This window comes from Hydra viridissima, unplaced genomic scaffold (assembly GCF_058129835.1).
Source record: "Hydra viridissima isolate aposymbiotic clone 2 unplaced genomic scaffold, HvirCarnegie_v1 scaffold_16, whole genome shotgun sequence".
In the NCBI taxonomy this organism is placed as follows: Eukaryota; Metazoa; Cnidaria; class Hydrozoa; order Anthoathecata; family Hydridae; genus Hydra; species Hydra viridissima.
The window spans coordinates 1,504,950-1,530,872 of record NW_028324315.1 but is presented as its reverse complement, the minus strand read 5'-3'; the positions used below and the strand labels follow the sequence as shown (position 1 = coordinate 1,530,872).

The window sequence follows — 25,923 nt, the reverse complement described above, 5'->3', positions numbered from 1 at the left end:
CTGAGTGTGGCTCATAAAGGCAGTGCGTCCTATGTACTGGTCTGCATGGAGAGGAGTGCAACTGCACAAGTATTTTACAAGCATTTTAATACTTTTATGTGCTCAATGGCTTAAGGGCCCTGGGCAAATGTCCAGCTTGCCCATCATATCCTGACGGCTCTGATTGTCTTTATTTTAAACCTTTCAAATCTTGTTTCCAAAATTATAACGGGAAATCTCATTTGTGTTATAAAAATTGTTTTAGGAATATGAAAAAATAGCATATGAGTATTAATTGTCCGCAGAGTATCCAGGAATTAAAAAGTGGGATTCGGTGTTTTAGTGTCTCGTTCGTATTGTGGAAGAGCATACTTTCTACGCAAAACTGGAATGTAAAACTTTTAATATTTCAATAAATATATATTATATACTCATATATTCCATAGTTGATATGCTAATAATTTAGTTTGTATAAATACTATTTAATTTTATTTTATAACTGCAAATATCTAAAGATTTTCTCATTTTTCTTAGTCGTTTGCTAAACAGAATTTTTAATTGACTTTATCAAACAACAGTCAAAACTTTTAAAAAAGTATTTTCCTAAAATTATAAGTACATAGAATACATTTCAAATTCCTATCAAAATATATTTGCTTAATACTCCCAATCAATTTATCATTTAAAAAATATTTGACCAATCAGACGGTTTTTATAGAAATATCATTTTTCTTACTGATGACCGTATGAAATTTTAGTTAGAATTCCATTTCAGGACTACTTAATGAGTTTCAGTGCATTTACAATGGTCATTAAAGAAATTTTAAGAAGCTAGCCCATTTTATGCTCATTCTCTTTAGTTTTAGGCTGTCAAAATGGTATGCATGTATTACTTTGTTAATCTTGTTTTTTTAGAGGTGTTTCACTTTACTAATTTAAATTTTAAATTTAAAGATGAAATTTGAAACGTTTTGTGAAATCAATCTTATTATCGATCAGTAGAAAAAAAATTTCCTTGAAATATTTTGCGTCTTGTATTTTAACGCTGTGATGAACTTCAACGCGTAACAAACATTATTTCGCGTCCAAATCATCTTTCAATTTTGAAAATAAGTTTTTAACTGAAAGATTTCAGCCTTGCAAATATGTTTACATGCAATTCACAAAACTAATTTTGATAATTTTTTTTCATTCTAATATTTTGTTCTATTAAAATTTAAGTTAATTGAATTATCGGTGTTATAACCAATAAAACATATTTCCAAAGTCACGTGACCTGTTTAATTGTCAAAATGAAAGTATTTCATTCTATTACTTTGTAAAAGTAATTCTGAAGTTGTTATAAAACAATAGACAATAGTAAAAGTCATAAAAACCATTCCAGATATTTCGGCAAACCAAAAATTTAAACTTGGTTTAAAAAAAAGAAATTTATCTTCACCGTTAAGTGGTTATGTTGTTCTGGTGAGATTAAACTGTTTATTTTATGTTGACAGTACCTGGTATTAAAACTGATGTTGTTTAATGCTTTCGCAAACTTAACTGGCCGTTTAAGTATTTCTTTTATTGTGCATTTGAAAGTACTAAATAAAAATAATTTATTGTGCAACGCTTTTAGCTGAACTAGTTTGCGTTTGTTTCCTTTTTTTCATCTAAGGTAGCGAAAAGGTAAACCATTTTTTATAAAATATAATACTGAGTTAAAAACAATAAAGATATCAAATGTCAAAATAAACGGTGCTTTTAAGTGTCTATGTTCTTATAACAGAAAGAAACTACTGATTTTTATCGTCGGGTGAAAAGTCAAAAAATAAACTAGATTCTAAAATCATATACAAGTTTCTCTGTGACAAGTGGCTTTTTCATTCTTTATGAAAAAAGTTTCGAAGCACACTTTTGCACAAAGTAATTTCATAATAAAAATTTATAATAATAATTTTATAATAATTTTTAAAAGTATTTTTGTAATTCTGTGAAAGTTTCAAATTAATGGATAAAAGATTATAAAACTTACACAATTAAAACTAATCTACATCATAGAGGGAAATACATAATAAATACGTAATAAATAGATACATGCATAAAATTAGCCAATTATATTAATAATATTATTGTTTTATTTTAGATAAAGATGATCAAAATATTTTTGTTGAGTACATTTTTTAGCCAAAGGCTTTACTTACAGTGAATCCAGTTCGAAAAAACCATTAGATGTATAATGGTGGAGGATTTCGATTGACAAATTGTTCATTATTATTAAAAAGCAGAAATATTTCTTTGGAGAAAATCATTGATGTAGTAACTAACTGGAATTTTGGAATAAAACATGTTTTGTCTGAGGATCAAATAAATCTCTCATCAAATGTCATTTATTTGATGAAAAGATTTTCGTTATACTAGGACAAGCGTTTGTTTTATTTCTGTAATTCTTTGGTACTTGATTGAATCTTCATCATGATGAATCTGATAGTAGAGGTAAGAATAAACTTAAATGAAACTTTCATATAACGAGTGCACTAGAATATGAATATTTCGACTTAGTTAAAAAAAGTTAAATGTTAAAGAAAGTTAAAGAAAGATAAATGACAGTTTTTTTAGGCTTAAATTTTTTTAATGTGTTAAGAATTTGTTGACTTAACGACCAAATGAAAAAAACAATAACATGAAAACTTTTTTCAATAAAGGAGACGTGGATAAAGAAAATTAGATTTTTATGGCTACCAAGTCTGACTTTAGTCTTTTCCTCTGGTAACCTTAATCAAAAATTACATTCTGCTTAGGTTTTTTTAACAAATAAGTTGTTCTTAAAATTAAAAATATATATATATGGATTAATTAAGATAATCAATTTCTTTCCATTTATATTCCTTGTTGGACATCACAGCTTTTATAAATTTGGAAACTTCCGGTTTTGGTAGTATGATTTCATTAAAGTATTCTTTACTCATGTCGCTTAAGTGTGATATAGCTGCAGTACTTTTAGGAATAAGCATTTTTCAAACTTGAAACAATTGCTGCTGTTCAGAAACTCAACGTATTATTACACAGTATTATTCAAAATGTCATTTGATATTAAACAATACTTTATAGAATATCAACGTATTATACTGCAACACGAGTTTTTAAAGACTTCCCTTGATCAGCTGTCAAGTAAATAGGTATATATTTACTACTATTTATTATTAATTGTTAAATAGATTGATATGTACTTTTATACTGTATTGAAAAAAAGGTTTCATAATTTTTACTTTTAAGTTTAGATCTAGGAATCATAAGTATTTTTAGAGCCGAATATTCATTCATTTATCAATAAGAATCACTCAACGATGCACAATGACTCTAGGATTTTACTGTTAATTTAATCACATATTAAAAAACAAGTTTCAGAAGTAAAATAAGAATTTAAATCAACATTAATATACGAAATTATTTTAATTTCATATTGATATGCTTTAAGATAAAAAAAAAAAAACAAAAACACATTTACTGTTAAGTTTAGCAGATGAGGGGTGTTTTTAACAAAGAAAAAGTCCAAACTTTTAATTGCATTGGATCAAGCTTTTAAAAAAGTCCAAGCCTTTGATTGTATTTAATTGCGTAAAATCTCCACTAGTTGACCTGCTGATGACAAAAATGCTATCCAAATTTTTTATTCTAATGGAGACTCATTTACTTAGTAAAAATACAAATAGAATACAAAACAATAGAATTTACAGTGACCATGAAAATTGTTTGAAGTCCACTTTATCGTCACATTTGTGAAGTTAATGTTCCCAAACTCCGATTGTCATAACTTTTTATAAAGCATTATTTATTGTCACCACAAACATTATCAAAAAAAAATTAAACTTTTCATTATCTTTGGAAGTAAACTGTCTTAAACACCAAAAATCTTGTAAAAAAATCTTACAGTGTGAACATGCAGACCGTCGCACGATAGGAAAAACGCTTTTCAAAAATATTTTAAATACCTAACTAATCGAAATTCGATTTGCGAGACAACGGTAATAATTTTGTTTATATCTTTACATATATATTTCTAACATTTTTTTCTTTTTATGAGAAGTGAAAGACGATATAATAAATCAGTTTTTTAATTTCGTTTTTAGAATTGGTCTTTTGATTCTGATTTATTTTTTAGTTATATTGATTATTGATCTAAAATCATAAAAGGTATGCTTAAACTTTTTAATAACTTTTGATTGTAATAAATGTTTTGTTTTTTGTGTAAAATTAAAGAAGGAAATATATAAGTTTTAGTGAGCATTGCTTTGTTATCACTCTCATCTTTAATCGAACTTTTAAAAAGGTGTTCCGCACAGTTTCCTCAAATGTTAATTACATTTTTAAGAGAGGTTTGTGTACCAAAAGCTTGGTAAAAAATTAGTTGCTACCTGGTGCTACTTTCACTAATACTCTAACTTTTTTTATAGTGAAGATAGCTTTCAAATGGTGACGAGACAATTCGAAAAAAATTCAATAAAATCGAAGAGATAAATTTAAAAAAATGAAGGACGATTACTGCATGATTATTATAGTTTGACTTCCTAAGCGTTTGTAAGAGATGGGGGCGCATTGATTTACTGTGGTGGTATGAAATTTTAGCTTTTGGCCCGTTATGAGTGGCGTTGCTCTTTAATCAATATTTATGCTGTCTGAAATTATTCATTCATTACTTGAGTTAAAAAAAACTTCACTTGAATTTAAAAAATTAGAAAATTTAGTATATTTATCAAGTGATATTTTTGGCATGGTTAACTAATTTATACAAAAAAGTTTAAGCATAATTTACTCGAAGATTCAAATGATGCCAATTACAAAAATAAATAATACAGCTATTACAGAATTTATTTGTCAACTAACTGTATTGTGGGGAAATGTTAGAGGGCAAAGAAAAAGTTTGGAGAACTTAAAAGACAATTGTTGAATGAAGTTTTTTCATATCCTAAGTTAGAAAAGGAACACAATGAAGAAACAGTGGGGCAATCATCATAGACTCCAAGATTGGCCGACATTTATGGCCGTTAACGACAAAATATATGAGGGTGAGACAACCTGAAGTTGCTTCTCTTGTTGATGGTAATAGTTGGAAACAGGAAAAAGAGATGCTGCAAAACTCTTGGGCGAGTTAGAATCTACTTGTTCAAAAGCTAATCAAATAAAGGAACTTGTTTTTAATCTTTTGAATTATTTGATTTCATTCACGCTGAAGGTAACTTCACGGTATTATACGAGTCAAGGATTTACAAAGACTCAAATACAAAGATTTACAAGGTCTGAATATAAATTTAGAAAGTTTATATTCTAACGCAGTCTGGTGGGAATACTCATCGTGCTAATATATCACATCCTTTCATAACAGCTGTAAAAAAGAAATACTATCCGAGCGACCCCATTTTGGAATAAAAAATTACTTCAGAAAAAGTTTTATAAAGATTAATCAATTACACAGGTTTAAGAATGGAAAGTTTAAATTTAAAGGAAAGTTATTGAAAGTTCAAAAGGTGATACAATATCAAGGTGGGATGTGATGAAAAAAGTGTTCATTCTACATGTAAGCGAAAATTCGAAGGAGGTATTCCTAATGCATAAGATAAATATCTTTTCGAGGTTTTTATAACTCCTTCACCGTTTACAGAAGACAAAAATATATTTTGGCAACATCCGCGATCTTTGTGAATCCAATTTTGTAAACCACTGAAGATAGTATTTAAAAAAGAATCACAAGCTTTAACTAATTAAATATTGAAATGTTACACCAATCTTAATTTGCTTAGAAAGCAATATGACCAACTGAAATTTTATTTGACCATAGTAAAAGGTGAGACTTTTATTTGTACTAATTAGTACAAATAAAAGTAACAAAAAATTAATTTTTTGTTCATCGTTTCCTTTCTGTGGCGTTTATGGCGCTGCATCCAAAGCGATAAATGATTTACATAAAAAACATGATCCTGTATGAACACGGATTGTTTTGATTGCATCATAAAATACGATGTTTCGAGTGAATTTCGCTCAAAACCATTTGGCTTTCAATAAAGAAATGATATGAATCTACAACCACTAAAAAGCTGTTACGCAGCAAACAAAGCTAATATTAAAATATAAGATCACTAGTTGGCTGGTTTGTCAATATTCTGAAGCTAGGGAGCGGAACAATAACCAACGCAAATACTGAACTTTTCCATGACTAAATACATAATGCTGAAGGTGTAAAAGGTATGCATTTGATACAGTTAAGCATTATATAAACCTGTACCCTTGTAAATTATTTGATCATGGAGGAGGGGGGTGGGGGAGTTTTTTGAGGATTCTTAAGAGTCGAGAAATGAAGACTTCAGAAATATAAGGAAGTACAACATTTGTAGCAATAACTCTTTTTCATGCATCACTTGTGTCTTTAGATCCCCTTCTTTAAAAAAATAACAAAACAACTTTGCACCGTAAAATTCAAGCTTTTTTATGAATTAAAGTTATATCTTCAGATCCTTATATGCCAAATATTGAAGGTTTCAATAGTGAATCCAATTGTGACTGAAGTTATTTTGTTCTGCATTTGGCTGAAAAGAAGTTTAAATAAATGGAAATATGAAGTTATTTTATTTCTTTTGCTAACTTAATGTTTTAAACATTAAATGGGTTTTAAATAATTTAATGCAAATTAATATTTTGCACTTGTAGGATTGCACCACGCCTTCTTATCTTAAACCCATTTTTGGTGGCAAGTTAGCCTTGAAAATTCATTTACCTATGTAAAAATTAACTTTTCTATATCCTTTCAAATGACCTTGAATGCCTAGATCTTAGTTCCTAATATTTTATCATTATTAAAAGTTTAAATATATATTACCAAATGATAATCAAAGTGTACAATTTACAGATTGGAAACTTTTGACTTAACTGTGGCAAAGACTACACTGAGAGTGACATCTTACAATATGTTATTGATGATCTTAGGTTTTTAATAATCTGAGTTCTTGTGAAATGTTAATTATTGTAAGCAAATTGCCTGTCTTCTATAATTAAAAAAAAGAGCTTTTCTTTGAGAAGTTTACTTTTAACTAATAACAATAAAAAAGTGGTATAAATATTTTAGTATTTAAAAGTAAATATTTCTAATAAAGTTATTTGCAGTTTAAAATGTTTTTAAAATGCAAATAATACTATGTGATTAATACTCATGAATGTGATAATTTGATGCTCATTTGTGCATTGTAAATTTTGAAGGATTCAAATAGCTCTTGATTTGAACTTTAAAGAGATTTAGAATTTATTTAATTTTAGAAAAGTTGTGAAGTGTTTTTTTTTTCAAGAGGTTTTACTGTTTGTTTTATATTAAAGGTTGGTGATAGCAAACTTGCAATCAAGATTTTTTTTTTGATAATAAATATTTTACTATTTAGACATCCAAATGGTACATTAGTAGTATTTTAACCCAATCTTGTGTGCAATAACTGGAAAGGTTAGTTTTCAGTTATTCACAGATGTGACAAAATGGATGAAAGAGTGATGAAGTTACTAAATAATCTAGCATCAGAGTGGCAATTGTTTGCTTATGGTACAGGTCTTATGCGTTTTGTTGTAGGCAATAATGATTTTAGTGATAAATGTGATGAGGAAAAATTGGAGTTAGTTCTTAAAAAGCTCATTGAAATGAATTCTTCAAATTATATGGAGTTAATCGAAAATTATCTATCAACATCTGGGAAGTTAGATATTCTAAATAAATTAAAGTTGATGCGTAAGTAACTTTTTTTTTTTTATAAGTGTTTAAGGTATATATATTAATTACAGAGATGTAAAAATTTGTGTGGATGGACTGAAGGATGTATTTTGATATATATATATATATATACATATATATATATATATATATATATATATATATATATATATATATATATATATATATATATATATATATATATATATATATATATATATATATATACACATATATATAAATGCATATATTTTGACATATTTTAAATATGTAATATATTATAACATAAAATAACATAACTATAAAAAGTGTTGTAATGATATGCTGTCTGATGCTTTCAGATGCTTCCTTTACTCCATGCAACCTGTTTATTTACACCTTGATAAACTAAGTTTAAATACAGGTGTGCTGAATGTAGTCAACTGAGAGGTTTTCCTAAGAAGTGTTAGAGTCCAATCAAGTTGCTTAATAGCAGTCCTTGCTTGAACTATCTCATATGGACAAACTTAATTAGTTCAGGAGAGCTATGTGGCATTATAAATTTAGGCAAAAATTTTGTATTGACTCTGAGCCATCTTGAATAAATTTTGCTGTGTTTTAAGTTGCTGCATCCTGCATTAAAACAGTATTTTCATCAGAATTAAAACTAGTATATCTGGAAATCAACATCAGGCTAAAAAATTTTCTCTTGATATGTTTAAGAATCCATCTTAAAGGCAGATGGTGGAAACACTGCTTAACATTTTATGGCTATTTTAATAAAAAACTGGTCTTGTGTGATTTTTATGTCATCAAAAACTTCATCAACCCTAATGGTAGAGATAAGCCTGTTGAAGCTATTGTTGACCTGGCTACTGATAAAATACTTCCTATCTAAGATGACTAAAGTGTTAAGGGAAAATCAGGGGGGAATAGTTGGTTTTGGAAAAAATCTAGGAAAATCAGAGAACTTTTAACTTTTCTTTCTGTTTTGAAATGTTTTCTAATAAAAATTATCCTTTTCCAGCGTACCAGGGTTAATGTTTAACATTTTTAAAGAAAATTAATCACATTGCGTTTACATATGTATATGTATATGTATATATATATAAATATAAATATAAATATAAATATAAATATAAATATAAATATAAATATAAATATAAATATAAATATATATATATATATATATATATATATATATATATATATATATATTGATATATATATATATTGATATATATATATATTGATATATATATATATATATATATATATATATATTGATATATATATATATTGATATATATATATATATATATATATATATATATTGATATATATATATATATATATATATATATATATATATATATATATATATATATATATATATATATATATATATATATATATATATATATATATATATATATATATATATATATATATATATCCCCTTCAGAGTTCAAGTTGATGGGATTCTACTGTAGTTTTTATATTTTTTTTCAAAGAACAGTTTCATGTGTTGATTGAAGTATTTGATTATTTATTTTAATTTTCAAACAAATTGATTGGTTTGTTACTCATTGGGGGATTATAGTATTTGTTTTTTTAGAGATAAATGCTCCGGGTTTAATGGAGAAGTTTGTTTAGGAAGTTAAGTTTGGGTGTTTGAATGCTGGAAATATCAGGGGGAGATACGCTAAATTTTAGCAAAAATTCAGGGAAAATCAGGGAGAAAAAAGCAAAGTTTTTGCAAAAAAATCAGGAAAAATCATCTTCTTTAATAACGGTGGCAACCCTGTACTCACAATAATCCTCTTGCATTTTTAAGCAGTAATTTCTTGCAACTAAATATTGTTTAATTGTTGTAGAGACTGGTTGTAGGATCCTTATAAAAATAATAGTTTCCAAAAAAATCTATCATTTGAACAATTATATTAACAATGATGGGTAAATAACCACACTGTATGGGGTAACTAAAAGAGTTTTATATCCCAAAATGTTGGGCTCTTGAGTTTTTTAAAAAGCACAATGCAAAAATTTTTTAGTTTTTATATTGCAGTAAGTGAGCTGCCATTTGTATCAGGGTTAATTCTTTCTTATTTTCATTCTCATGTTTACCCATGTTTTCTTTGACATTGTGCACATCAGCTGAAAGTTGGGTGGTTTTTCTAAAGTTCTAGTGTTCCAGCTGATAGAAACATAATTTTTTGTGTGGACGCATTCAAGAATACTGAATCAGATTGATAGAGTTACGTTCTTTAGTTTTTTACTTAGACTTTTCACTTTTTAAATTTCCATGAATAAACTATGTTTATCTTCCTAGAACTATCTGATATTATTTGGCCATTCGGATGTGAAAATTAGTTACCTGTATGTTATTTGAACATTCCAAACCAATTGGGCCAAAGTTCATCATGGACTACTTTGGATTACAATAAAACTTGATGTGTTAGTATATAACAATGAGAATACCAAATCTTATTCCTTTATGGTCTATGATATATGGTCATTTGAATTTTCCAATTTTTCAAAAATGGATAAATATTAGTAGTAATAATGTTTTTTCCATTAAAGCTCTATATTTTTTTAAGCTCAACTTTATCATAAACAACACTGAATTTTCTATTGTAATTTATTGAATTTTTTTATGTAAGAATTTAGCCATAATGGTGGCCTAAAAAACATAAAAAGTTGTTCATAAAAATGAAAAGTTGATTTTAAGGGTATGATGTACAAAAATAGTAATTTTAGAAGTGACTAGATGTGTTCTTTTAGTTTTTATATTGATTCTGAGAAAAAGTTTGTGGCATTTTTGCAAACAGACAGCACCAATTGCAAAACAGATTGCAGTAACATCACTAAGCACTCCTAGGAAAGGTGACAGTTTGAGCATTACTATGTATGTCTAAACATAAAAATTTTTGCATTGGTCGGAAAGTTTTTTGTGTTTGAAAACGGAAAAAGGTTATGAAAAGTTGCATTATGTTTTAGAATATTATGTTCACAAAGGCAAGAATGCTGTTAAAACATGTAAAAAAAATTGTGCTTTGTACAGTGAAGGCACTTTATCAAAATCTACTGCATAGAAATGGTTTGACTGCTTTGGTTCTGGTTATTTTAATATAAAATATAACTCAAGCTTTGGTTTTCCAATCGCTGAAAAACTGATGAAAATTTTTAAAAAGTTTTGCAAGATAGGGATATCAGAGTGTCATATTAGTAAGGAGCATAATAATTGGTACGGAACTTACTCTCAATAAGTAAACTTTATAATCAGTTATCCAATCAGCAGATGCTATACTTCCCAAGCAAACAAAATGCCATAAACTGTATGGTATTTCTTAACTCTTCTTGGATTTTTCTTGTAATTTTTGTTTTTGGATTTTTCAATTTGATTATTAATATATTTTTTTAGTTAAACATGCTGTAAGTTCTTTTTTTTTAATTGATTTAAAATATCAACTTATATTTTTAGAAGCAAGTGATTTGCTCAAATCTTACTATATATCTTATGGTGAAAAACACATGTTTGAGCAGGTTTACACTGACCTTTCAATGAATAGTATTGAATTAACTTATATTAATGAAGATGATGTGTTAGCTTGTGCTAGCTGTGAAATGTTTGATGAATGGGATTACTTTGTTAAAAAGCATAGTGATGTCAGTAATACAATGAAAGCATTTGAAGAAATCTCTTTAGCACAACCACAGTTGCTTTTACTATCTGGAAACGCTGGTATTGGAAAAACAAATTTTCTTCAAAAGTGTGTTTTTTGTTGGGCAAAAGGTTTACTTTGGAAAAACATTGATTTTGTTTTGCATTTTAATTTCAAAAAGTTAAATAAAACTTGTCACATTTCAAGTGCACATGAACTAATTAACAAGTTTTACAAAAACATTCTGAAGGGACAAGATATTTTGGGGTCTCAAATGAATATAATGTTTGTATTAGATGGTTTGAACGAATTTGTTCACTTGGAAGAATTGTATAAGTGCATATCTGGAGGTTCAAGCAAGCTTCCCATAATATCTACATTAATGGATGTCTTCACCACAACAAACAAGTGTGTTCTCGGAGGCAGAGTTGAATCTGTAATGAAATATCATAGTTTATTTAAGAAGCATAATGATATTTTACACATTCAGGTTATGGGCTTTAGCAACCTTGCAATTGGAAACTATTTTGGAAGTACTTTGTTATGTAAAACTCTGAAAGATGATATAGCAGAACTAATCACAAGCTCTCCTGTTGCCAAGGCCTTGCTGTCTGTACCTTCATATACTAAGGGTGTCTGCTCAACACTTTCATTATGTTTTGGTAGTTCTTTAAAAACCATGACTGAATTACAAACATTAATCTTTTTACACTTCATTCAGCAAATCAACAAAGCAACTGAGAAATTATACCTAGTTATACAAGAAAACAAGCAGCATATTTTAAATGTGTGTAAAGTAGCTTTCAATATGTTAGAGAGAGGAATGGTAAAGGTTTCCAAAGCTGAACTAGCCACAGTTCTTGATAATAATGGTTTTGAACCATTTGGTCTAATTATAAAGTCCAGACTAACAAATGAATATCAGTTTATTCATCTCTTTTTAATGACTTTTTGCGCTGCTGTTCATTTGTATTTTTATAAAAGTCCTCAAGAAGTATTACAAGATGATAAGTTATGCAGTTGTTTACCAGTTGTGTGTGGATTAGTTTTCGGTGATGGAAGAAATGTTGTAAGTTTAATCACCCAGTTACAAAAACCTGTCCATACAGAGAAATCTTGGCTGAAAGAGACTTGTGGTAAGCAAAACTTATTTTTACATTTTTAACAAATGCCAGGGATGAATCCAAGTTTTGTAGCAATATATTACTCAAAATATTGATTCTAAATTAAGAGCAACTAATTTAAATTATTTGTAATTTAAAGAGTCTTCTCATCTAAAATTTTTATTATTTATTCCATTTTTGATCAATAGTATTAATTTTATCTCAAAATGATGAATGCAGAACAAATATAAATTTTAACAATAAATTGTCTGCTGCCAGCTAAAGGAAATAATTTATCAGGTGTCCACTATGAAATCCAGCTAACATTAAAATGAAATGTCTTCATAGAAACATGTTTAGTTTTTTTCATTTTTTTTACCATATTTTCATGAAACATCAACCTATAGTTCGGAATTAAAGCATTTTAATGGTTTACTAAATTTTCTAATTAAAGTGGTAGTTTTTGTATGGACACAATTATCCTTTTACAATTGAACATAAGAAATTGATGTTTAGCCCTTTGAGCAATCTGGAAAATTAGCTGAATTTGAAACAAGTTCATTCTATTGATACTATCCCATTAAGTTTTTAGTGTAATGAATCTATGCTAAATCTTACCAGAAAAGCATTGAAATATTGTGGCTAAATCAAAGACAGTAGTCTCTTTTTCAGACCTTGATGTAGAAATCCGCTATTATTCTGCTGTTTGAAGAATTGAGGGCAATTGAGTTCAGAACTGCAAATTGCTTGGTTTCATGAAGCATATTTCTCATTATGAATAATCTAAACTCATTTTTGACACCCTTTACCAATAATTACATTTGACGTAAGTTACAACATCCAGAGGCATTCAATTTCTTGAAGTAGCGATTCATACAACTTTCTTGAATCCTAAATACCTTTCTTCTCATTATCTAGACAGCCTTTTTGGGATTTTTTGCTTATGGTATGAAGAAAAACAACTCAACTAAAGCATTTTCTGGAGCACTTTCCCTCACAGAAAGTTTCTATGGGAAAATCAAAAAAAAAAAAAAACCATGTTATTTCAATTAATATTTGAAACACCATTGATCATGACTTTTCCAAGGAAAAAACCATGACCCATATATTTCTAAAATGGTTGTAATATCAATTGAAATTCAATGTGTTTTTTTTTTTTGGTTTTCCCATAGATAAGCCATGATCCATGTATTTCTATGATAGCCAAATATCAATTGAAATACAATTGTTTTTTAGGGTTTCTTCACTTAATCCAATGATTTAATGAAATTTCATGTTGAGTTAGTATGCAAACCCATGGCTGATGAGTTTTATGAGGCATCAATTTAAATATCTTTGATGTTTCTTGATCTATTGAATGAAATAAGTAAATGAAATTCTATTGAAATGCTGTCAAAGACTTTAAACTATTAAAAAACCAATACCTGCTATGCACATCTATCAATAAAAACAAAAACAACAATTTGAAAACTAAAAAAATGGAATTGACAAATGCAATAAGTTTTTTCCAAATAAGTTTTAATTAACTTTTTAATATTTAAAACTAAAAGCTTCAAAAAATCAACAAAAAAATTAACATAATAAAGTAACCATATGAAGTTTGTTTATTAAGCAACACAAAAAGTAAGTGGACAATATCTCAAACCTTTTATTAAAATATATATACAACAGAATTTTATAATTTTATCACTATTGGAGGTTTTATTTTACATGTTCAATAATACCTATCAACTTGTATTACTAATTCACATCAATTAAGCATGTCAATCACAGAAGTAAATAATTCATCCTGTAATACTTCAGATATGACCTCTAAGATTCTTCTTTTAAGTTCGTTAATGATTTGGGCACTTCCTCTTTGATAAACTCTTGATTTCATCACACCCCAGGAAATAAAAATCTAAGCCATTAAAATCTGGTGATCTGGTAGGTTAGTTAAAATCAAATCCACAGCAAATGACACGTTATTAGAAGTGCTGGAGAAGCACTTCTCTAGTAGAAAAAGAACAATGTGGAGATGCACCATTGTGCTGAAAGACTGTTGAGGATAATTTATGCTTTTCATGTAATTGCAGCAGAAAGTGAGTATCAATAATGTCTGCATAATTTTCTCTTGTTACAGTATCATCAAAGAAAAATGGTTGCAATTAAAATGAGGCTGTAAAATCCATCCAAACACAAGTTTTTTCTGCACGGAGCATTTTTGGTATTTTTTTAGAATGGTTTTTCATCAACACAAATGACACAATTGTGTCTGTGAACATGACTGTCCATGTAAAAATATGCCTCATCATTCCGAAGGATGCTCAGTAAGAGATGCTGATTTTCAATAGTTTTTTTTTAGAAATCGACACATGAAATCTTGTTAGCTGCTGTTATGACCTACGTAAAACACAATATATAAGGATATTGATGCAAATGATGTTGCAGCAAAGTGTAGACACTTGACTTGCATATTCTAGTTACTCTTGAAATATCAGATGTTGTTGCAATACCACAAGGATTATTGCATTAAAGTTCTTTCAGAGCATTGAACATAATGCCACTTTATTCATCTTTTAGAGATGGACCTCCCAATTTCAGAGCATCATTAACAGACCCACTTGTTGCAAATTTGTCAACTAATCTAGTGATTGAGGATACTGAGAATGGACTCTTATTTAATCCATGCTTTGTTTTAAATTTTCTGAGAGCTGCAGTTGCACATTTTTTGTTTCCAGAAAACAATTGTATTATCTCAATGTGCATTGCTAAATCCTTATTAGTTTTAAATTTGTAGAGACAAAAAATGTTTTTCTAAAAAATAAATAAATGTCCATATAAGCACTATACATTTATTTATTAAAAAATGTGTCAAAATTTAATCGTTCAAAAATATAGTGCTATGGTTTTTTTGCATTAATTAATAAATGCACAGTATATTAATTAGTAACTCAGTATAGTCAGTTGTCTGTTAAAGTCAAAGTAATTAAAAATGTTACTGAAAATAGATAAAAACATTTACACACAAACTTTGGTATAAAAAACTTTATAAAAGTCAAAGCAACTCACCATAAATAATAATTATCATTGTTAAAATTAAATTAAACCCAACTATTTTTTGAAGTTTGTTTGACATGTTGTTTAACTAGAATATTTTTGCGTTTATGGAATAATTTTCTGAATATAGATAAGTAATAATTATGCTTTTGTCTTTTGGTAAAATTATTTTTACACATAACAAGGGTACAAACTTTTACACATAACAAGGGTACACATAACAAGGGTGCATAAAAAGGGTACAAAAAAATAATTCCCATTTTTTTTGCATGTTTTTTTATTTTCAAAATAGAATGTGCTTTCAAGATTCAAATATATTTTCTGTTGTTCTACTAACTGCATTTATTTATAACTGATATTGGATAACTTTTTAAAATATGTTTTGGTTTCATTTATTGTCTATTTTTTTTTTGTTTTCATTTTAAATGGTTTTTCCTTTAATAATTTTTCTGAAATTATTTTTTTTTAGAGCTGGTACCAGATGCTTCTTTAGAATTGAAAAACTTGCTTATTGAAAGTAATTACTTTTGTTATAATTATTGTTTAGTTTTTATTTTCATACATGGGTGAAGACAAATCAGTAAGTTCCTCAGAACTTTCTTAAAGTACATATTACAAACATTTTTTTTATAAAAATATTTTTTGTGAGTTCGAGCATATGTATCTATAACAATAAGCTTGCAAAACTAAAAATTTTCAAAATATTTATAATATTAAAATCAAAAACAAAGTATCAAGTAATATAATCAAGTTTACTGTAGGCATGATTATCTGTCCCTGTAATAAATATAGCTGAGAAAAAAATTTAGATTTTCCATTTTTAACTACATTTTTTAGAAATTAATAAAATATATCTTTGATAGTATTTGAATATATTTAAGCTGTAATAAAACTTTGGATATATATCAGAAGGCTTGTATTTTAACAAATTACTTGTAATTTAACAGCTATAAAGTTATTTGTCTTACTGAAACTTCAAATAAAGAAATTAGTTTATTGATGAAATTAATATTAGTGATTAAGAGTCACCTAAAGTTTTTTTAATGAATATTAAGGTGAATTGTGAAATTTTAAAATAGTTTAACATCTTCATGGGTAAATGATATGTCCCAGAAAGGCAAAAAAACATAAATGCAAGGAACTCTCTATTGTAAATTACAGAAGTGTCTTTGACACTTAAAGATAAGTTATATTACCACCATTCCACAAAAGTTGTCACACGTGAAATAATTTTGTTCTATAATCCTTGCCCCATTTGATCAAACTTTTATAGCTACAGCTTCACTTTTGTTAGATCAACTTTCAAAAGTTATAGCTAGTTTAAAAGGGTTACTCAAGGCTTTCTAACAAGCTCTGGTACTTAAATGTAGGTGATCAATGGGTGAATAAAAAATTAGTAAAAATAAGTTCTTTATTAAATGTACGGCATATTCACAATGTAATACAACTAGTATTGTGTTGTGAATACTACTAATTTTTTTTTTCTTAAATTTGCACTTTTAGAAAATAATTAGAGCAGTGCAAATTTAGCATATCTTTAGAAAAAATATTCAATAGCATTCATTTTCAATATTCGGACCAAAAGTATCCAAATGTTAAAACTATTGTGGAGCAGAGGTAGTTATAAGTTTTAAAATGAAATTTGTTATTTTTATAAAGTTGATGAGCATATAAGAGGGTTTTGGAATTTTGTCAAAATAAATGTCCTTATTTTAAATAACGGTTTTATACTAATATTTTATATTTGTCATATTTTTTACTTACTTTTTTCTGTAAAAGTTAAGAATGTTATTGGGCATATGTTTTCTAAAAAGAAAAAAAAAATTATTTTTTATTCATCAGATATGAATGTTCAAAGGTTAAATGACAAAACTTAGGCAAAATTTCATTATATTGACTGCTAAAAATTAAAATTTTGTTTGACATTTTTGAGAAAGAGAAGCAGATTTTCTTTTGCAAATGAAATGTTTAGTGATGATTTTAATATAACACGTAGATTTTCAGCTTCATTTACCTTTTATACTGTCAAATAAGTCAACCCAGTGTCTAAGTCATCTTCCAATTTCTAACTTAAACTTTTGTTAAAGATTTGTTAGAAATTGTTTTTGTTGTTAAAGCCATTGAAATTGTTGTTACCACTATTTAAGCCACCAAAATATTGCTTACAACTTGTTTGATAAGTCATAAGTTATCAAAAAGTTTACCTCATTACTTTTTTTTTCATCAAAAGGAAGGCTGTTTTTATCTTTACAAATAGAACATCATTCTGTGTTGTCACCTGCATTAAATATGGAGTTTTTTAAAAATAGTTTGTTATAGTATCTGTAACTCATGCCTCTTTTACACAAGAAGAATATGTTGATTAAGATGCTGATTTAATGGCACTACTAGCTGTAAAAGTTTTCTCTCATGAAATTATCCAGGATATCTATACTTGCTGAAGTCTGTTCTTGAATAATTAGTTTATGCAAATAACAAGCAGTTTAGAATTGCTGACAACACCTCCTGGTATCACTACTACATCAGTGTTGCAATTATCTTTTAGCATTTATTTTACAGACTCAGATGAGCGTTAAAAGAATCACACACTAGCAAATGTCTTGCTAAGATTTTTGACAAGACAATTTAAAAACTTTCTAATGCATAAATTTGTATCTGCATTATTCACTCTTTTTTTTTTTGTGCATATGAAATAGTATGTCTTTTGAAAAATTTTGTTTGCTAGGACTTGTTTTTTGATTAATTTTGTACCGTTAGCCATAGAAGTGAAAACAAATTTAAATCAATTTTTTTACCATTAGTGTTTGGTTTTTCAATTTTTAACAAATAGTAAGTACAAACTTTTATGTCGTTAGGGAGCTAATTCTAAAATGAAATTTAAAAAAGAAATTATTTAATACAATTTTACACCATTAACAATTTATCATAGCAAGAGAATACAAAAAGACTCCAACAACTAAAACAGCCAATCCAATATAAAAAGCAAAAAACATGCAAAGAAAGTAAGGTTAAGAGTCACATTATGAGGTTATGAAAATGTTAGAAGTAGGGAAGCCAAGGGATATAAGGGTGGGGAAATTAACAGTAGGATATGTCATGATATAGGACTATTGAAAAAAGAACATGAATAAAAAGATAAAGTTTTATTATATATTAAAATTGAGATTTTATTGATAATAACTTTATCTAACAGAGAAGATTGTTTTATTTAAAGAAAATTAATTGTGTGCAAAGAAAAGTATGTGCATTCTATAATAAATCAGAATGTTACCATTAAACAAAGCCAAGATGCATTTCCACAACCTTCACACCAAATCCTCCTATCCTATAAATCTTTAACGCCCTACACCATAATATAAGTTGTTATACATTCAAGTTGAGAATTTTTTTATTGATATTTTCTCAAACTTAATATGTAATAAAGCTATTCTATCTATTCTATCTTACTATACTTTTTATAGGCAGAATTGCTATGAAAACCATAAAATTTATTTCCATTACAAGTTTCAAGCAACAAGTATATGTATGAGAATAAATGTAACACCAAAAACTTAGCTTTTTAAAATGCATTAAGATTTCTTCTTTAAGAAACTTCAGAAAACTGGATTTATCTTAAAAGACTTTTATAAAAGAGAGTCTATGGGGAGTAGAGGTTGGGTTTGGTGTTTTGTAGATTAGGCAGTTGGATGTATAGGGGTATGGGGATCCCTCTTGGTTCTGTGTAATGATAGCACTCTGACTTATTAATGTTAATACATATACTTTTCTGAATGCGCAATATTTCTTGTTAAAATACTAGTAATAACAATTCTTTTCCTTTAAGTATTGTTATTGTTAATAAAAATTTCTTTACTTTAAATAACATAAAAACTATTTCCTATACTCTCCTTTTTGTAAAACTAAAACTCTGATCTACTTCCTTCTAGTAGAACCTAAAAACTCTGTTATCAATTCTTCTTTTTGTAAATTTAAAGCTCTCCACTATTAACCGTGCTGTATTTATCCATCCATCTTTCTGTCTATTCCGTTTTCTTCTCTCTTTGTATCCCCCCACTTTTTGTAGTTTCTTGCTTTTTATATTGGTTATATTGCTTTGGGCGTTGTTGTCTTTTCATTTTTATTTGTTACTGTGTAAAATATTGATTAATATTTTTGGGTTGTTATATTGTTATAAGCAGCATCTGTTTCACTTAGAATTAGCTTTCTCACAATATTGAACCAAAGTCTAACCTTCTTTTCTCAATAATTTTGCATAACATATAAACAGTATATAAACAGAGTTTAACTTACTCCATCCCTGTATACATGTAAAATCTCTCATAGAGATGTTAAAAGTAATATTGGATGTGGAAAAAGTGTTGTTACTGATTTTCTAAAGAAGTATGTGGGCACTGGAGAAAGAGCCTGTTAATATAGATAAGGATGAAAGAGAAATACTACCAAAGAAGAATGTAGATTTGTTTTCTGAGCTTCTCTTTTAAATTGCTACATTTCTACAGATAAGCTAAGAGTAAAAGCCGGTAATACCAACATCACTTGTTTTCTGAGCTTCTCTTTTAAATTGCTACATTTCTACAGATAAGTTAAGAGTAAAAACTGGTAATACCAACATCACTGGAAAAAAATATAGGTTTTCTTTTACATGAGTGAAAAAGTTTAGATTCTCATTTGGCTGTCAGGAAGCCTCTTTTATCAAAGGTAAACTATTAAGTATTAAAAGTAGGTAAATGTATTGGGATTGATTGGCTTATGCTACTGGATTGATTGGCTTATGCTACTGGAAGGATTTGAAATGTTAAAGGCATTACTGATCAAAGTTAGTTTCATGGATCCCTGTTCATCATGAGTGCCCAAGTTACAAAGATTAATTTCCAGAAGGGTACTACCTTTTTTAACCAGATAATAATCCTTACCACACCACAAAATCTAGAAAGGCATATGTTGAAAAAAATATGCTTACCTTGAAGAAATGGTAGCCAAATCAATCACTGGACATTAATCCAAATTAAGAGCTATGGTCAATACCTTTTTAATTAGGCTTGATGATAAAATCAAAAATTCTTAGCCAGACTTTTTTGGCATTGATTGTTAAAAGCTATAACTAAAATACTTTAATGGCTATGAAGGAGCAAAATTCTCTTGGTTCATTAGATAAAAACTTAATTTCAAAAAGAAATACAATAGCATTTTAAGTGGTAAATTTATTTGCATATTAATTTTGTTCAATCAAACCATTGCGTCCTACATAATCTGGTTGGCGCCAAGTTGACTCAAAAAGACAATGTACAAGAGGTTTGTCTATTTTAGAAAGTCAATATTTTACTCTGTTGTGAAGTTTCTTGAGATTTTTTGCTTCACAATCATTCTCATAGACTTTTGTTTTGAGAACACTCTAAAAATCCTTAATCAGACAACAATCAGGCACATTTGCAGGGTTTCTTCTCTTTTGGGCAATATTGATTTTTTCATGTAGTTTTGTACAGATTTTTTGTAATGAGACAATGCCAGATCAGGCCAAAATATGTATTCACCATCAGAATGATGCTTTTTAATGAATTGAATTCATTTTTTCTTGATAAAATTATTTTTATAGATTTCCTGGTTGATTGCAAAGCCACTTTCTCTGAATATTGGAGATATCTTTTATCAGAAAAGTAAATCCAAATGAGTAGTTTCTTTTCAAACTTTGCAGTGGGTTGAATTTGATACATGCTGGTCTGTGAGGCACATCAGTTGAATAATAGATATCTTTTCAATTAATTGAAGAGTGGTTAAATGTTTAATATAACTCATCTTGAAGGATTAACAGTTTATTCCCTTAAACTTGTTACAGCTGACCGCACTTTGTTCTAGCCAATCCTATTTGGTCACAAGTTCTCAATGGAATCAAATTCTTCTTCTTTGGTCTGATTAAGGACTATGTTTTTAATGTTTTGCTGATATATATTTGGCTGTACTTGATTTTCTGAGCTGCCTGTATTTGAGATACGCCGTCTTTGTGGTCAAACATTGATTTAAGTCTTTGGATGTTCCTTTTTGTAACTATTTTAGCAATTCTAACTCTTCCAGGGACTCTCTGTTGCCCAGAATTATTCTCAGAGTGTAGAATAATATATAGGTAGTGTTAATTGAATTTTTTTCCGTCAGAAAGTGATCAAGTAAACTTTTTCTCTTTAAATCAATTTTAAAATAGAAGCTGTACAAACGTTCTTGTCGAATTACTATGAAGGACTACATGATAATATATGCATTACTTTGTCTTCAAAGTCATTATTTTTGTATAGTTATAACACATTAATAAGTTGCAATTATTTTAGTCTTTTTTTTAGTACTGGCCTCCTTTTATATATATATATATATATATATATATATATATATATATATATATATATATATATATATATATATATATATATATATATATATAATAAGATAGGTTTTGGTAAGTTTTTTTTCCAAGTTTTTTGCAAATTTCCAGATTTTTGTCTTGCTGTGAATTATTAAGTCATTGTGTTGTTTAAATCGTGAACACTAACAAACATCTCTAAGTAAAAACTATTCATTTTTTCTGCCATAGCCATTTCTTTCGTTTTTAATCAAATAGATTTTTTCATTACTATCAATCCAGTTTTCTTTAGTTCTTCAATTATTTAACTCCTTAGTTATTCTTCAGGTAATGGCCCACTCAATGTTTTTTGCATTCACACACACTTTCACATTGGCATTTGTTTGAATTTTTCCTTTTGCATTATCTAATATGGAACAAGCTTTTCATTTACTTGAAATTCCCTTACAGCATCCAAATTGTCATATCCTTCTGAGTATTTAGGAAAATTAAATATAAAATTAGTGGCATAAGATCCCTTTTTAAGAAGTGATTATTTAGAGAGGAAAAACTTAAATAAATTCCCTTACAGCATCCAAATTATCGTGTTCTCCTGAATATTTAGGAACTTTAAATATAAAATTAGTGGGATATGATCTCTTTATAAGAAGTGATTATTTAGAGAGGAAAAACTTTCATAAATTAAAAAATTTTCTCAATACATGCAAATGGTGCTCACCAGCTGCATTTCAAAGCACTGGGAATTCCGTAGGATTTTTTAAGTGTTAAGGAAAGTTTAACATGTGTATGACTTTTATGTATTTTTAATATTATAGTTTTTATGTATTTTTTCCATACACTCCAATAATCTTCCTTTATATTGTTGCACGATTTTTTTAATAATTGCGAGTATTTTTAAATAATAATAGTTTCCTCTGCAGCATTAAACCATCATAAAAGGAGAATAATGCACGGAAATCAGTAGTTTCAATTGAAGAGATTTTTAGTGTTGTCAAGAGAAGAGTTCTTCACATTAACTTGCAATCATATTCAAAGCGCTTTGAATATGACAAGTATATTAAAACTGACCTTAAATGTTTACTAGAAGATTATAATTTTTATCTAGATTTAAAAATGATTTAATTAAGCAAATTAATTCTCTCTATGCTTTTATTTTAAATTTTAATAGCTTAATTAAGTTTAAAATTAGTGTTATGAATTAATCCAAAAAAGTTAATCTTGGCTCAGGTACTATTTGACTGGATGTATTAGTTGACTAGGTTTTTAAGGGCACCTGATATATAAGTCGACTTACTGAATAGGTCATGTTCACTTTTTCGATTTAATCCTAAACAGCTTATATACACGGATTTACAGCAAACAATTTTTCCCAAAACAACTTTGCAAATATTATAACTTTTTTTAGATTTTGGAAGTTGCACTGTTTTAGTTTCTACTAAAACATTTTATTTATAAATTGCACATTGAAAAAGTTGCTTTTCATTTTTGTGAAAGTCTGTTTTCATTTGTATAAAATCTTTAAAGAAGATCTACACACCTTGGATTTTGTTTTGAAACATTTTTAATGTAAGGAGATTTTTTAAACATTGTTTAGTATTTAATAATTTTTTTAGAATTTCCATCACAACCTCCAACATCTAAATCTTGTAAGTGCAAGTTTTTGATTTTTTTTTTTTTTTTGTTTCTCAGTTTAATGAAATTATTTTTTATTGTTGCACGCAGTATAGAATATTCGAACACTATTTTTTGGTTGTTTCTTGGATGCCTCTTTTTAAAATATATTGCTAGCTGCAATCTTTTAAATATATTGATACATAAGCCACTTTTCTCTTAATATTTTTTTAAAAAAATAGCTTTGGAATGTTTGCTCCATATTTCAAGGAATGTTTAAAATAACCATAAATATTTTTTCCTCCACCCTTTGGTAGTATAACTTGATGTCAAGTTAGGCTCAAGTTAACTGCTTGGAAGAATAGTGTGGGGCCATTATATTAGGTCCATAGGTAATTTTTTTACATATCGAGTAAGCATAAAATTTCAAGCAAAAAGAAAAAGAATAGTGTAATTTATAGCAATTTCATTCGTAAAGTATTTCTTATAAAAAAGGTTTAAACATTTTTGTTAAAAAAAATGCGGTTTTATAATTTCTTAAGTACGTTGCTATAATAACCAAAAAACATAAATGTTATTTGGTTATTTTGAAGCAAAAAGAAAAAGAATTGTGTAATTTGAAGCAATTTCATTCCTAAATTAAGTATTACTTATAAAAAAAGTTTAAACATTTTGAACGTTTTTTGGTTATTATAGCAACATACTTAAGAAATTGTAAAACCGCATTTATTTGCTGTAAAAGCGCTGAAGAGCCGTGACATGCATGCTGTTGATTTTTTTATAGTTTCTGTGATAAATCCTGATAATCTTTGTTCCTTTTTCTTTTGCACTATAATCCCATTAAGAAAGAAAACATGAATATTTTGTGTATCCATTTTGCTTTCAAAACAAAATATAAATCCACGTATAAGATCCACTTATGCTGATCATCTGATATTAATTTCAAAATTCGTTTTACATTTTTACTTTTTTTGCCTTCACCGAATGGGAATTCGTTCTGCGTAAACTCCTGCTGAATCAATTTTTTTATGTGGCATTAAAGAATTTTATTTAGCAGGAGTTTAAACAGAACGAATTTTCCAACTGTTCAGCGTCTAGTATTTCATTTTTTGATTCGATATTTTCATCATCCCGGTTGTTAAGACTTATTAAAACGGGAACAGGCGTCTCATAAAACTGTTTGATAACTAAAAATTGCAAACGTCTGTTTAAATCTCTGTATAAACAATAAATAAATTCTCTTCGTTAAAAGTCATCGCGAAAGAAAAATTGGGCTCCATTTTTAAAACTTTTACACTAATCTTTCTGATTGGTTGACTCGTTATTTGTGTTTCTATTGGTTAAAGCGCAAAAAGTTTCTGAAAATAGTGTATGATACATCCTGTTTTAAAGAAATAAAAATATCGATCATCAAAACAAATGTCATTGCGAATAAAATTTATTTTGGTGACTGATATAAGTGATGAATGAAGAATAATGATGTAATTATTTGTCTTCAGCGAGTATAACGACATTCATGGAATGCTTCTTTGAAGCACAGGTATCAATAACAGATGAGTTGAAAAAACCGATCGGTGAACTACCGCGGACGATTATTATACACGATCGAAAAACTGCTCGTGAAGTTTCACATGAGAAATATTTCATGGAGAAGTTTTTTGATGCAGGATTCAAATTGAACGTTTTAATTGTTAGTAAAAATAATTTATCTGAGGATGAGAAAAAACTTCTCATTTTATGCTCGACCAACGTTTCCTGTGTGATCTTAAAACAACTATTGAAGATCGATGAATGGACACCGAGTCAAAAGATTGAAATGTTGGTGATACCGAACAAAGAAATTTTCGTATCGAAGAACGAGTTCGAAGATCTCCTCCTCCCGTGGATTCGACTCGCTGATTGTTTAGATCTTTACCTTCACGACGACACGAACTTCATCGACGACATTTGTGACTGGCTTCGTGGTTCGAATTTCAAGCAGTTTTTTATCTCTTACCGTGGAAAAAAATTTTATAACATCGAAGAGTTTAAAAAGTTCAATTAAGAAACTCGATAATATTTTGAATGTTTAAATAATTTTAATGGTTTGATAAAATAATGTAAAAACGTGAAATGTTTTTCAAATAAACGTTTGTTTAAAGTTTGTGAAGAACTTTAACAGTGTTTTAATAAAGTTAATAAAAATTACAAATAAAATGTGAAAAAGTTGTGTTACTTTATTTTCTATTGTTACCAATGATTTCAGTTCAAGAAGGATATTTACAAAATAACTTTTCGTAAAAGTTAAATGATTTTCACAAAGCATTTTTCCTGTCGGTCAAAATAAAAAGTTATTGATTTAAGGAAATCTAAAGTTGCTTCGATCAACGGACATTTATCTATTTTTTTTCAAAGAAGGAGTGATCAAGTAAATATCATCAAAGGATTTTTTTTCTTAAAAAAGCCTAAATAAGTATTTATAAATGTTAATTACAAAAG

The 25,923-nt window shown here is 27.8% G+C and overlaps 1 protein-coding gene across 6 annotated transcripts; it reads left to right on the top strand.

Annotated features, from left to right (window-relative positions):
• The first annotated feature begins 1,745 nt into the window (after positions 1-1,745).
• On the top strand, positions 1,746-25,641 carry LOC149877251 (NACHT, LRR and PYD domains-containing protein 1a allele 5-like). 6 transcript variants are annotated; one of them, XM_090073835.1, is made up of 8 exons: positions 1,746-1,884; positions 2,105-2,454; positions 3,070-6,198; positions 7,383-7,720; positions 11,166-12,482; positions 15,958-16,005; positions 23,448-23,480; positions 24,945-25,641. In XM_090073835.1, exons 4-8 carry the CDS (start codon positions 7,474-7,476, stop codon positions 25,487-25,489), a joined length of 2,190 nt encoding a protein of 729 aa, XP_089929961.1. In that variant the 5' UTR covers positions 1,746-1,884; positions 2,105-2,454; positions 3,070-6,198; positions 7,383-7,473; the 3' UTR covers positions 25,490-25,641. The 6 variants fall into 6 exon arrangements, with proteins under 6 accessions (XP_089929961.1, XP_089929965.1, XP_089929963.1 ...); XM_090073839.1 differs by lacking the exons at positions 1,746-1,884; positions 2,105-2,454; positions 3,070-6,198; positions 7,383-7,720 and adding exons at positions 9,835-10,138; positions 10,466-10,567; positions 10,682-11,019; XM_090073837.1 differs by lacking the exons at positions 1,746-1,884; positions 2,105-2,454; positions 3,070-6,198; positions 7,383-7,720 and adding exons at positions 9,835-10,138; positions 10,466-11,019.
• The last annotated feature ends 282 nt before the right edge of the window (positions 25,642-25,923 follow it).